A 15159-nucleotide genomic window follows, 5' to 3' on the forward strand; every position below is an offset into this window, starting at 1 on the left:
CATACACAATTGAGCGAAGTTAACGTTTAAGGTTAAAATGTGGACAGCCTGAAGGTACTATCAAGATACTATGTCAGATTCTTGGAAGAACAAATATTTTGGAACAAAATATGTCAGGAGAAAATGTAAACACCATCCAGAAACCCCCGACTTCCTCTTCTTTTCTCACTTGTGTGGATAAACTGGCTTTCAACAAGAAACATAAAAGAATAGGTTGCCTTGCTTGACGTGTGAAGGAAATTATTTAGAACAAATTGAAGGGAAGCCCTCAGTATGAGGTACCATCCTTTGTATTCAAAGAACAACATTCATTGGGACACCCACTTCACTCTTTTTTTCAGAACAGTATGATATGGAGCCATCCATTGTCAGACATTTATTGGCTGACTGGGGTTAGGTGTTTAATCTCTGGCGAAATAATCTTTTCTACATACAGTCACTGAACTCATGATTTTGCCTGTCACTCATCAGGTGACAGTTAAGCTGAGGAGAAATAAACAACACATCTGTAATATATTGGAGCAGTCTGGCTGCTGAGGGGAATATAAGGCAAGATATTGCCCTCAAGATCTTAGAAAGGATGACAAAATGATAAATATATCTGAAATGGGCAATGCATGTTAATTATTAACCGATACTAATTCCAACACTGTGCCAGGCACTGAAGTTACAAATCAGGTAAACTCATTTCTTCCTGCTGCCTAGAATCTACTGGAGAACACAATGAAGAACCTGAAAATTCATGGTAATGTGGGAAAAAAACACAAGTTTGTGCTTTGGAATCAGACTCACCTGGGGCTGATTCCCTGTTCCTCTGTGGTTTTGAAGTTGGCCAAGAGATTTAACCTTCTCTAGCCTCGTTCATCTCATCTCTTCACTTGAGTGTGTGTGTTTGAAAATCAAAGAGGATCCTATGAAGTGTTTAAAAAAGTGTCCAACACAAAGTGGATCCTCAGAGAGGATAAGCAAGGTAAGGTTTCAGGTATGTATGAAAACACTCTAGTGGTGGGGACTCCACAGAGGTGGTGGACCTATTCCTTCATCTCGTGTGACAGTTAGAATATGGATAGGTGTGATCGCAGCATGTTTGTTTCTCTGCAGTATTCCAGACCCATTCTTTTCACACATGGGCTATTTAGGAAGGAAACATACTTCGTTTAGGTTGAACAGGCTCTGCCAATGAGAGAGAAGAACTTCTCAGAATGGAACTCAAGATTGGTAGGCTATGAAGAAATGCAATGGGAAAAGAAAAGCCTAGTAAGTGTTACTGGAAACATGCTAGTGGGAAGGGACAGGATGTCTAGCCCTTTGGGCTTCCTCAACAGGAAGTACATGCATTAATCTCCCCAAAGCTTCTAGGAGCATCATTAAAGAAAGGAAAAGGAGGAGTAAAAAGAAATTTTATCTCACAAATTTATTGGTCCTAAGCCTAAGCCCCACTATCATTATTATTAATGGAAATAATAATTACAACAATATAACTTTGAATAGCTATCATTTTATCCCTTTAAAGCATTTTCACTCTCTGGATTGCTCTGGTTTCTCACAGATCTCTGTTGAGGTGCAACTGAATAGAACTCTCTGCCACCCCCACCACCCCTCACCAAATACAAATGTTCCTCCAGGTCCTCTGCCTCTTGTTTGTAGAAAAGCTGAAGTCTCCCAGGCATCCCAAAATAGCAGGTTCAAGCAGTTAATGATTAAAACAGTAAAGTCACAGATTCAGTATCTGATGCACATTTCTGAGTATTTTATGGGTACTATAATGGGCACCAGAGGGGAAAAGCTAACTTCATGATGACCAGACTGCAACCATGACATAAGCTGTGCCATCTTGAGCAGTACTGAATATATGGCTAGCACAATTCCAAGAACTGGCCTTAAGAGAATGGGATTAACACTATTGCTCATAATAATCTACATATTTGTGGGCATCAAAATAATTGTAGCTTGTTCTGCCCTTATATGTAAATGAGCAGCTAAAGCTGTCAGCAGAGAGATGCTTCAAACCCATGTCAATAATGTTCACTGTAAGACATCAATGCCCTTTCTCAACATGAAGTTACAGAAGGTGGACCTGTGTCCCTAATCCCATAGAAATGAAATGATATCTGACGGGGCTGGGGGGATGGCAGTTGTAAGCAATTCTTTGCAGGAAGCCGTCCTTAGCAGAAAATCTCTTTTCTTGTTAATTTAGCAAAGCTACATTGTAACTCACTTTTAAATCAGGTGCCCTCATGCTCTACTCATTTCTGGCCCTAGCATACTTTTTAAATCTTTTGATCAAACAATATCTTGCCTAACCTGTTGGTTATTTCCATAGATTAAAGAAGTAGAAATGAAGAATAAGTAATTAACAGATGACCAGATCTCTTCCTTAGCTTCCCCTTCAGTAATCTGGCAAACAAACTGTGTGATAAAAGTGGTGAACAAGATAGCATCTAGGGGGTGCCCTCCTTCCCCTTGGGTCATGCATGGCCAGAAGTGTTTCCCGAAACGGAGTATTCGAGATGGGGACCACCCTGGACATTAAGGTTAAAAGAGCGAACAAGGTTTATCACGCCGGGGAAATGCTCTCCGGGGTGGTGGTCATATCTGGGAAGGATTCGGTCCAGCACCAGGGAGTCTTCTTGACAGTGGAAGGAGCCGTGAACCTCCAACTCAGCGCCAAGAGTGTGGGTGTGTTTGAAGCATTCTATAATTCTCTTAAGCCCATCCAGATTATCAACAGTACCATCGAAATGGTGAAACCAGGAAAATTTCCCAGTGGCAAAACAGAAATTCCTTTTGAATTTCCTCTGCACGTGAAGGGTAAGAGTTCTGTATGAGACTTACCACGGCGTGTTTGTCAACATAAAGGTTAAGATATGAAGAGCTCATTTTGAGATGCCCTGGAGGCCTGAGTTCCAGGACTCTGAGCACTGTCACTAGCATCGCTTCTCTTCCCCATGCGGGGCACAGCTCTGCCAGTGCTGCCCATGCAGAGAACCCAGCGAGTGAGAGCGAGTTGGGGGCTGACCCACATCTCCCAGGTTGGCCTGTGAAGTCTAGTTGCCGTCCAGGGGTTTGCAGTCCTGCTGCCTGTGTTTTCTCATCCTTACTACAAAACAGCTGCCGTTTTACCCAGAGCTGCTGTGTACCAGACCTTGGCTTATCACACGTTACCTCGTTGGGTCCTCACTAAGTATATCCTGTGCTGTGACATGAGGTGGTCTCTGCTGGCCAAGGACTTGACCAAGACCTGTGAATTCATCATTCACTCTGCTTCTCAGAAGGGGAAACTGACTCCGAGTCCCGTGGACTTCACTGTCACACCTGAAACCTTGCAGAATGTCAAAGAGAGAGCCTTGCTCCCCAAATTTCTCATCAGAGGACATCTCAACTCAACCAACTGTGTTATCACAAACCCACTAACGGGAGAGCTGGTGGTGGAGAGCTCAGAGGCCACCATCAAAAGCATTGAGCTGCAGCTGGTGCACGTGGAGACCTGCGGCTGTGCAGAAGGGTACGCCCGCGATGCCACAGAAATTCAGAACATTCAGATAGCCAATGGGGACGTGTGTCGGGGCCTCTCTGTCCCCATATACATGGTCTTCCCCCAGCTCTTCACCTGGCGACACTGGAGACCACCAACTTCAAAGTGGAGTTCGAGGTTAACATTGTTGTGCTGCTTCACCCCGAGCACCTCATCACAGAGAACTTCCCGCTGAAGATCTGCAGGATGTAGGCAGGAACAGGCGGAAATGCAGCCGTGCCGACCTAAGGGAGCTGAAGCCAGCAGCCCCGAACTTGCTTTCTTGATGGTTCTGTAACAGAACTGAGTCTGACCCTTCTTCCTCATTCCCTCAAGGCCCCTCTAGTCAGAGCTTCCCTTTGAAATTCATCAGGATTTCTTCATGGCGTTGGCAAGATTGTTTCCCAGAGAGTAAATTTCCTGTGACTCCTGACTAACCTGCTCCTTTTTAGGTTCAGAGCACAGTTATAACAGAGTCTGAATTTTGCTGGAAAGTGAGGTCAGGGACAAAGGAAACCTCCTGTCTGGATGACAGTTGTGGCCAGGGCTCCCGACAGCTCCCCGACCGCACAGGGTGGTGACAGGCGTGCTGGTTGCCAATGACTTTGGCGGACGCCCGCCAAGGAGGGTGCTGTGGTGCCCGCTGCAGATGCGCAGCGTGTTTCCCACTCTGTTCTCTTTTATAACATTTGTCGTGATAACTTCAGAACTTTTGGGGACCTGGGGAAAGTGTGCTTTGCCCTCCCAGGAGTGAGGGGATCTGGTGACCACAGCTGGTGCTGGAGTATTCTGAGTCTCAGGACCTGGTGTGAAGTTGACTGCTGCCGTCTTCCCAGAGTCCGTTTAAGTGCGAGGTTCTTTCGGGGACAAAAACACGTGTCCACGCCCCTCGTTGTTGGCTGGGTTCTGAGTGGCAGGGGACCCGATCCCCGGCCAGCAGTGAAGACCCCTCTGTGCTGGGAGGGACCTGGACCTGATGAACTTGGCCCACCTCCAACCCACGTGAGGGACCTGCGTTGGGGGGGTCGGGGGAGGTAGTTTGGCCTGAAGCCATTTTCTCCCTCGCCTCCTGTTGGGATTTGCAGTGTACGGTGGGTCTGTTACAACACATTTCTTCCTTCACATCCGGCTGTTGTTTCTCTGGGTCCACAATTAACCTCAGAAGTAAGCCGCGCACTGTGCACGCTGCCTGGCCTTCCTCTCCTGAGGGAATAATTATCACGTGAAGAGCTGCCAGCAGCCCGGCCGCCTTTATCATTTTATTCAAACTCGAGGGGCCCGGGCAAGGGCCATTTCCTTGCCCTTCTTGGACGGGCACCTCCACCATCAGTTAGTAAGGAAAACTCGGACGTTTGGGTATCTTGGGCAGCAGCAGTCCCACTACTGCCCTGGCTGGAGCTGGGGGTGTCCGTTGTCAGGTTCTCCCATTACAGCAGGAGGAAGGGGAGGTGAAGGAAAGAGGCCGTGAACCTAAAACAGTACATTTTTTTGGGAAATGCCCGGTTAGGCAGGGGCACCTTCTGGCTATTGGAGCTCCAGCAGAAATGGGGCCTTGCTCTGGTTCTCAGCCACATCGTGAGCTCCACAGGAAAGGTGGAGAGGTCAATCAGAAATAAAACGTTTAAAAAAGAAAACAAACAAACAAAAAAGATAGCATCTAAAGAAATGTCACAAAAAGATGACAAGCCTGCATGCAGTGGGAGACAGGTATGAGTCTGATCCCCTAACTCAATGATTAACTGAGATTACTTTCCTTTTCCCTTTAAAAACTTTCATGGTCGAGCAGAATCTTCGGAGTCGATTTTTGGGGACACCGAGTCCACCATCTCTCCAGATTTCTGGCATTCTGATTAAAAGAAACTTTCCTTTCTACCAACACTTGCCTCTCTCTTGCATATTGATTTTCAAGTGGTGAGCAGCTGGACCTGAGTTTGGTAACAGAGGAGAAAGGCAACCCAGGAATCATTACTTCCATTTTACAGATGTAGACACAGGCTGCTGAGTCTCTATTAAAAGATTTTTACCACCTGGTTACATGTGATCTGGGGAAACACATTTAAGCCTACAGAACCTTAGTTCTCTTATCTTCTAATATGGAAATCAAAGAATCTCTTAGAATACTTCTGGTTGAAGATCCTATTATCTATTTTAATAGCTGTAATTAACTGCTTCTTAAACAGCCTCCCATGATCCTGGCCTCCTGATATTCACATTCTTCTATAACCTCTTGCCCTTGTGTGTGAGCTGGACCTAGTGACTCACTTCTAGCAAATAGAATACACCAGAGGCAAAAGGATGATGTTTCCGAGATTAGGTTATAACTACTGTGACTTCCCTCTTCCTTGTTCTCTCTCTTTGGCTCTTCTCATGTACTTGCTATAATGAAGCAAGTTGCAGAGGCCCACATGGTGAAGACCTGGGGACAGCATTTGGTCAATAGCCAGTGAGAAACTGAGGCCTTCGGTCTGACAACCCGAAGAGAACTGAATTCTGCCAATGGTACTGTGAGTGAACATGGAAGCAGATTCTCCCCTGGTGGAACCTTCAGATGACTGAGATCCTGACCAACAACTTGCAGCCTTCTGAGATACCCTGACCCAGACCCTTAGCTTTCAACTAAGCCACTCCTGAATTTCTGACCCACACAGGAACTGTGAGATGATAAATGTTGTTTTAAGTCTCTAAGTGTTGAAATAATTTGTTACACAGCAATAGATGATTAAAGTCAAATATCAATGCCAGAACTGATCACAGGATTTCTTTTCCCTGAATTTTTGTGTCAGCATTTTCTAACATATTCATAACACATTAGTGAAATGAAATGCTCTGTGTGAGAAGGGTTCTATGGTCAAAATACATTTAAGAAATATTTCACAGTCGATCTTTCCCTTGCAAATACATAATGTATATTGTATATTAAAGATTCAGTGGTAGAGAAAGTTAATTTTGTTAAAGCAGCATTTCTCAAACTTTCTGACCACATAACACTATTAACATGAAGCACCTGTTAATAAATATTCCAAGGAAGATATACATCATAGAGCACAATGAACAGACTTTAGGAAACACTGACAGGGCTATTTTATTATCTTCTGAACATCTTTCTGAGAGCTGTCCCTACAACCAAGAAAATGAAGCAGAGTGGAGAAATCTGTGGTGTGTACAGTTTGTGTACTATCAGGAGAAAAATACACCTGGAGATACTTCTGGCGGTATGAATATGAATACTTTTTATTCCCTTCTCTCTACCTTTCTATGTTTTCCATAGTGGACATATATTACTATTTATATATGACAAATTTTATACAGTAGGCTTAGTAGCATTTTTCTCCCCATCTTGTTTTGGTAAGCTTTGAGACTGTGCTTTTATGTATGCACATGTGTATACAAGGGGCGGGAGGCACTGGAGTGAGGCATAAGGCCGAGATAACTCTAGCTGCATGTATTGCCTCTGTCTACATGGGTGAGTGCCTGATTACCTACTCTGGATGAGCTTCAAGCTCTCCTACAGGTTACTCTTTGCACGTGTCCAGAGAACCTGTGAATCGCATAGCTGTACTGCTGACATTTCTTTATGGGAGGCTGGTCATTAGGTCTGACCCTCTCTGCCAGAGCTGAGTTGTTACACCCTTGTGTTTATGGGGTCCCCCAGGCCTGAACTAGATCCCTGCTCTTCTTCCTCCTTGCTGCAGCAAGAAAGGCTTTGCTATATATGTCCCAAAATTTGGGGCCAAAGAGAAGAATGGAAAGGTGAGGAATGAAGTTGTTTCCCTGCCCAAGTGCAAAATGCAGCCCTTCAGGAGAGATTCTAGACTGTGGGGAAACCAGTTATGGCAAAGTTGTGTGGCAAGATACAACAGCAGGGGCCTGGAGTGTTTCAAACTTTTTGAGTTATGGTTTTCTCAGGGTATATGACCAGTAGTGGGATTGCTGGGTCATATGGTAGTTCTAGTTTTAGTTTTTTAAGGAACCTCCATACTGTTCTCCATAGTGGCTGTATCAATTTACATTCCCACCAACAGTGCAAGAGGGTTCCCTTTTCTCTACACCGTCTCCAGCATTTATTGTTTGTAGACATTTTTTTTTGCGGTACGTGGGCCTCTCACTGTTCTGGCCTCTCCCGTTGCGGAGCACAGACTCTGGACGAGCAAGCTCAGTGGCCATGGCTCACGGGCCCAGCCACTCTGTGGCATGTGGGATCTTCCCGTACTGGGGCATGAAGCCGTATCCCCTGCATCGGCAGGCGGACTTTCAACCACTGTGCCACCAGGGGAGCCCTGTTTGTAGATTTTTTGATCATGGCCATTCTGACTGGTGTGAGATGATATCTCGTTGTAGTTTTCATTTGCACTTCTCTAATGATTAATGATGTTGAGCATTCTTTCATGTGTTTGTTGGCAATCTGTATATCTTTGGAGAAATGTCTATTTAGGTCTCTGCGCATTTTTGGATTGGGTTGTTTGTTTTTTTGATATTGAGCTGCATGAGCTTCTTGTAAATTTTGGAGATTAATCCTTTGTCAGTTGCTTCATTTGGAAATATTTTCTCTCACTCTGATGGTTGTCTTTTCATCTTGTTTATGGTCTCCTTTGCTGTGCAAAAGTTTTTAAGTTTCATTAGGTCCCATTTGTTTATTTTTGTTTTTATTTCCATTTCTCTAGGAGGTGGGTCAAAAAGGATCTTGCTGTGATTTATGTCATAGAGTGTTCTGCCTATGTTTTCCTCTAAGGGTTTGAAAGTGTCTGGCCTTTCATTTAGGCCTTTAATCCATTTTGAGTTTTTTTTTTTTTTTTTTTCCTTGCGTTATGCGGGCCTCTCACTGTTGTGGCCTCTCCCATTTGCGGAGCACAGGCTCCGGACGCGCAGGCTCAGTGGCCATGGCTCACGGGCCCAGCCGCTCCGCGGCATGTGGGATCTTCCCGAAACGGGGCACGAACCCGCGTCTCCTGCATCGGCAGGCGGACTCTCAAGCACTGCGCCACCAGGGAAGCCCTGAGTTTTTTTTGTGTGTATGGTTTTAGGGAGTTTGGCAGCACCCTTCTTCTTCTCCTGGGTCCTTTCATCACTTTAAAGTGTTTTGTATCAATGACCTAATCTAGCAAATGATGAAAGCTGAGGGCTTTTCTTCAGAAAAGTACACCTACATGCATTTAAATGTTTCCTATCACTTCTCAAGGAAACAAGAATAAGGAGTCTGATGTTGAAATGGAAGCTTTGCTTCTACATCCAGAGTTCATGGATCCTGAAAGTTCATCATCAGCTTACTAAGGGTTCATGAGTTCCTGAGTTGTAAATTCTACCATAAATCCCTTCTCCCAACTGAAGGTTTAGATTGAAAATGGTCTATTGAAGGTATGGAACAGACATAGCTTCAGATTTCACCTGGGCCCTCTTAATAGAGAAATGGTGGGCTTTAAAATTCAAGACAGTTAGTCTTGAGTAGTGCAGTTCCAAGCTTTGAGGCATGCAGTTGGGGAAAGAAGTCTTAGGGGCCCGTTTGGCAACCCCCGAATCACAGATTAAACTCCTTGTGTGGATAAGCCTGGGTTGCTCTTAGAATATTCAGCCACTTATCTGGAGAGCTAATATATGCCCAAGTCCATGGCAAGGAATCCGGAGTCAGACTGAAATTGTGTGGCATTGAGTCTGGAGTCCTTCAGTGGCTCTTTATCTGGAGGATGGCAGTCTTCAGTTACCTTAGTTATTATTATAATGGGGTTCACTGATATCAATATTAAGAGTGAAATTTCTTAGCTTTTACAAAATTATTATTTTAGACAAGATGCTTTTCTTTCATAGAAATCATACATCATTAAAAAGAAATCATATATTCCTTGTTGTGCTTAAGGAGTACAAGTCAAATTTCATAGATGTCTTCCACCAAATATCTCCCATCCCACCTGCAAAATCTCTATTTCTATCATTCTTTGATTTAAATCTTTGAAGGTTGCTAAGAAAAATGCAAATGCTATTGGAGGAATTTAGCTTTCTACAGCTATTATCATTCAGGAATTTCTTAATCTAGATTAGTTTATTAGATTGACCACAGACAGGGACAGGAGACACAAGTCAAAAAACTAGGAGGCTTGAAGAAAAAGGACAATAAAATTCACAAACCATATCATTTTTCTGAGGTTTTGAAGTGTGGGAGGTTAGGGCTGGAAAGACTTGCAAGGATATCTGAATTTAGTCTAGAGCTCTGCATCAGCAGTGGATGTACATGGGAGAATAGTGGGGAGGTATCCAGTGGAAGTTCTCAGTGGAGAACTATTACTATTTACTATTACTATATGGAGGAAGTAGGCTTAAGGGAGAGTTTGGGAAATCAGCTTAGTACTTGTTGTCTCACAGGCATGTCAAGGATTCTCCTGGGGCTGGTGATCAGAAGGGGAAGTTTATTCTCATTGCCATTTAAAGGTTCTTCTTTGACTTCGGCATTATTGTTTTAATTTTCTGGGTGAAGCTTCAGGCTTGAGGAAGTTTGATGCCTTTGACTAGTTGTCATTTTAATTTTTAGCAGTGTCAGAAATGGAAATGAATTAAGGGTACAGACCATTGTGTATATGTTCTTTTCTGTTTAAATTGCTTTCCTCCCCCCACACCCCCCAAAGAGGTATTTTTTAGATTAAATTTTCCTCAGTTTTATTGAGAAATAATTGATATACATCATTGTATAAGTTTAAGGTGTGCAGCACGATGGCTTGATTTACATATATTGTAAAATGATTACCACAATGTACTCAGTTAACATCCATCATTTCATATAGACAGTAAAAGGAAAAGGAACAAAAAATTTCTCCCTGTGCTGAGAACTCTTAGAATTTACTCTCTTATATTAACTATAGTCCTTATGATGTATGCTACATCCTTAGTACTAATTTGTCTTATAACTGGAAGTTTGTACATTTTGACCACCTTCCTTCAAACTCCCCTGCCCCTAAACCTCTGCCTCTGGTAACCATAAAACCGATCTCTTCATCTATGAGCTTGGTTGCTTCTTATTTTGTTTTGTTTTAGATTCCACATATAAGTGAGATCATACAGTATCTGTCTTCCTCTGTCTGACTTATTTCACTTAGCATATAATGCCCTCAGGGTCCATCCATGTTGTTGCAAATGGTAGAATTTCCTTGTTGTTGTTGTTGTTTTTAATGCCTGAATAGTGTTCCATTGTGTAATTATAACACATTTTCTTCATCCAGTCATCCATCAGTAGATACTTAGTTGTTTCCGTGTTTTAGCTATTGTAAATAATGCTGCTATGAACAAGGGGGTGCAACTATTTTTTCAAGTTAGTGCTTTTATTTCCTTAGGATATATTCCCAGAAGTGGAATCGCTGGATCATACGGTAGTTCTACTTTTAGTTTTTTGAGGAACTTCCATACTGTTTTCCACAGTGGCTGTACCAATTTACAATCCCACCAACAGTGCACAAGGGCTCCTTTTTCTCCACATTGATGCAAGCATTTGTTATCTCTTGTGATGATGGCCATTCTAACAGGCATGAGGTGATACCTCGCTGTGGTTTTAATTTACATTTCCCTGATGACTAGTGATATTGAACGTATTTTCATGTACATGCTGGCCATTCATACATCTTCTTTGGAAAAATGTCTATTCAAGTCCTTTGCTCATTTTAATTGGATTATTTGTTATTTTGCTATTGAGTCATATGAATTCTTTATATATTTTGAATTTTAACCCCTTATCAGATATATGATTTACAAATATTTTTCCCAGTCTATAGGTTGTCTTTTCACTTTGTTGGTGGTTTCTTTTCCTGGGCAGAAGCTTTTTAGCTTTATATAATTCTACTTCTTTATTTTTGATTTTGTTGCTTTTGTTTCAGATGTGATATCCAAAAAATCATTACCAATATCTATGTCAAGGAGATTTTTTCCTATGTTTTCTTCTCAGAGTTTCATGTTTTCAGATCTTAGGTTTAAGTCACTTAATTCATTCATTTAATTCATTTGGAGTTAATTTTTGTGAATGGTGTAAGATATGAATCAAGTTTTATTATTGTACATGTGAATATCCAATATTCCCAGCACTATTTACTGAAGAGACTGTCTTTTCTCCATTGAGTATTCTTGGATCTGCTGTCAAATATTAGTTGACTGTATATGCTTGAGTTTATTTTTGGGTTCTTGATTCTGTTCCATTGCTCTATTTATTTTTATTCCAGTACCATACTATTTTAATTACTATAGCTTTATAGTATAGCTTAAACACAACATCTCCGGGCTTCCCTGGTGGTGCAGTGGTTGAGAGTCTGCCTGCCAATGCAGGGGATATGGGTTTGTGCCCTGGTCCAGGAAGATGCCGGAGTGGCTAGCCCCGTGAACCATGGACGCTGAGCCTGTGCATCCAGAGCATGTTGCTCCACAATGGGAGAGGACACAACAGTGAGAGGCCCGCGTACTGCAAAACAAAACAAAACAAACAAACAAAAAGACACAACACCTCCCATGTTGTTCTTCTTTCTCAGGATTTCTTTGGTTATTTGGGGTATTTTGTGGTTCCATATAAATTTTAGGAGTGTTTTTTTCTAATTCTGTAAAAAATATCTTGGAATCTTGATAGGAGTTGCACTGAATCTATAGATGGTTTTTGGTACTATTGACATTTTAGCAGTATTCTTCCAATCGATGAACACAGGATACCTTTCCACTTATTTGTGTCTTCTTCAATTTTTTTCATCAATGTCTTATAGTTTTCATCAATGTGTTGTAGTTTCTCCTTCTTGTTTATATTTATTCCATTTTTTTTTCATTTTTCTTTGATGCTGTTGTAAATGAGATTGATTTCTTTATTTCTTTTTCAGAAAATCTGTTCTTAATGTATGGAGACACTACTGATATTTATATGTTAATTTTGTATCCTGCAACTTTACTAAATTCATTGATTAGTTCCAACAGTTTTTTGGTTGAAATTTTGGTTAAAAATTCCTGAGTAAGAGATGAAAAAAATAATGCCAATTTATTACCCTAAATTGGGTCCAGGTTTTTATAGATATGAAGAGTAGGAGGAGGAATCATAAAATGAGATGCTAGGCCTAGATCTTGATAATCCTAAGCCATGTGTCTGGTCCAGGATGGATCATGTTTTTATGTTTATTATATTTATATGTGGTAGATTATTTTCAAAGATGACTGCAGAAATTCCTCCTATTTGCCTTTGCAGCATGATTTTTCCACTTCTCAAATCAGAAGGTAGAGCATATTTTCCCTCTCCCTTGAACCTGGACTGATCTTATGATTTGCTTTGACCAATAAATTGAATGTGGCACAGTAATGCTATATGACCTCTAAGGCTACATTTTTCTAAACATCTTTATTGGAGTATAATTGCTTTACAATGGTGTGTTAGTTTCTGCTTTATAACAAAGTGAATCAGTTATACATATACATATGTTCCCATATGTCTTCCCTCTTGCATCTCCCTCCCTCCCACCCTCCCTATCCCACCCCTCTAGGTGGTCACAAAGCACCAAGCTGATCTCCCTGTGCTATGTGGCTGCTTCCCATTAGCTACCTATTTTACGTTTGGTAGTGTATATATGTCCTTGCCACTCTCTCACTTTGTCACAGCTTACCCTTCCCCCTCCCGATATCCTCAAGTCCATTCTCTAGTAGGTCTGTGTCTTTATTCCTGTCTTACCCCTAGGTTCTTCACGACATTTTTTCCCTTAAATTCCATATATATGTGTTAGCATATGGTATTTGTCTTTCTCTTTCTGACTTACTTCACTCTGTATGACAGACTCTAGGTCCATCCACCTCATTACAAATAGCTCAATTTCATTTCTTTTTATGGCTGAGTAATATTCCATTGTATATATGTGTCTAAGGCTAAATTTTAAGAGACCTCACAGTTTTTGCTTTCACTCTTGGAACCTTAAGAGCTCCATGTTCTGAAGACGTCTAGTCTATCCTATTGAAGGTTGAGAAGTCTTGCAAAGGAGGCATGACAGATGACAGCCAGCACCAACTTTCAGATAAGCTATCAGATACTGTAGCCATATGATGATTATGACCAGCAAAAATAAAACCATCCAGATTGACAACCCACAGAATTGAAAGTGGTACTAAATATTGGTTTGCATGTTTAAATTTTGGGGTGGTTTGTTGCACAACAATAAAGAACAAAAACATTATACAGTACTTATATAACAATACTATGAGTGAATATTTATATAATGTTTTATAGTTGGCACAGATTTTTCATGTAAAATCTTATTTCCCTGGATCCACAGACAACCTTGTTTTCCAACTCTTTAGAGTAGCTGTGGGAGTTTCCTGTTCTGTTTTAATTTTTAAATATTATATAGAGTGTAAATATTCACCCATATTATAGATGAAGAGGCTGAGGTGTAGAAAGAGTCCAGGATTCATCTACAATCATAGAGCTGATAAGTGAGCAGGAGAGGCTCAAATAGAAGTTGCCTCCCTTCAGATCTGCTCTTTGCTTTACACTGGGTTGTATACATTATATTTTCTCTCTTGAGAAGACACATGGATGGCTGGTAAAAGCCAGGGGAATGATCCCAGCTCTGACAGTTCCCAGAACACACTACAGTGATAGTGACTATGGAACAAGGAAAGCAGCTTTGCCAGTGATGTCAGCCACTACATGGATAAGGAATCCTCTGTGAGCACAGAAATCTCTTTTTGGCTGCCATGCAAACAGATCTTCTATAGCCTCTAATAAAATCTCAGCCCAGCCTGTAGGGGTTCATTAATTGGTGTGCAGCTATGACATGTTTTTGTAACTACTAGTTTAAAAAATAAAGTACACCTTAACTTACCACAATCCTAAATTAATACAGGAGAACTGCACTGCCCTGTGGAAATGAAGGGGGGTGGAGCTCTTGTCCATTATTTCTCAGGTAATATAATAACCATGCCAACTAAAATAATTATTTTTCCACATCCACCTCACTACCTTTCACTTTAAGTCCTCATTTCTCACCTAGATTGCTGTGACAACTTCCCAACTGGTATTCATGCTTTAACACAAATCTCTTTCCCCTTCCAACCACATTGCACATTGGCATGAATTTTGTGTCCTGGAGCCATCAAACTTCTAGGCTTATGAATATAAGCTCCATTGTAAGAGTATCTGTCATTACTTAAAGTCTTGAAGAATTGTAGAACTTATTATTTGTTGAATTAATATGCAAGCCACCATACCATAAGCACTAATTATCTGATTCTAAATTTTGCCTCATCTCCCACTTTATGCTCAAGGTAAATTGAGCAACATCTACTTCTATGGAAGGAAGCATTGAAATTTCTTTTATTCTCCATGCCTTTGCTCATAATTCTGCCTTTGTCTGAAACCTTCCCCTTTATTGTCTACTTCTTTACCAGTCTAACTTCTACCCATAGTCTAATATGAAGCTTACGTGGCAACTCTATTGGGAAACCTTGCCTGTGATCTTCATTTCTCTAAGTAGAATCTCTCTTATAATATATTATGAGTCTATAATAGAGATGCATCTCAAGTAGTTAGATATGTAAAGGTTATATAAGCAAGGATTCTGTATGAGGAAGGCCAGTATGGGTATAAAGACCAAATTTGAAGTCTACTGATTTAAACTTTTCATTTACATTTATATAACTTTGAGCTGGAAGTAAGA

General features: G+C 41.3%; 1 protein-coding gene across 1 annotated transcript; it reads left to right on the forward strand.

Moving 5' to 3' along the window:
• Positions 1-2510: 2510 nt before the first annotated feature.
• LOC103076041 (Down syndrome critical region protein 3-like) lies at positions 2511-3727 on the forward strand. Its single transcript, XM_082931362.1, is given in 4 exon segments — positions 2511-2812; positions 2814-2859; positions 3186-3609; positions 3612-3727. Coding segments are annotated over 4 exon segments (888 nt in total).
• The last annotated feature ends 11432 nt before the right edge of the window (positions 3728-15159 follow it).

This window comes from Lipotes vexillifer, unplaced genomic scaffold, assembly GCF_000442215.2.
Source record: "Lipotes vexillifer unplaced genomic scaffold, Lipotes_vexillifer_v1.1 scaffold36, whole genome shotgun sequence".
In the NCBI taxonomy this organism is placed as follows: Eukaryota; Metazoa; Chordata; class Mammalia; order Artiodactyla; family Lipotidae; genus Lipotes; species Lipotes vexillifer.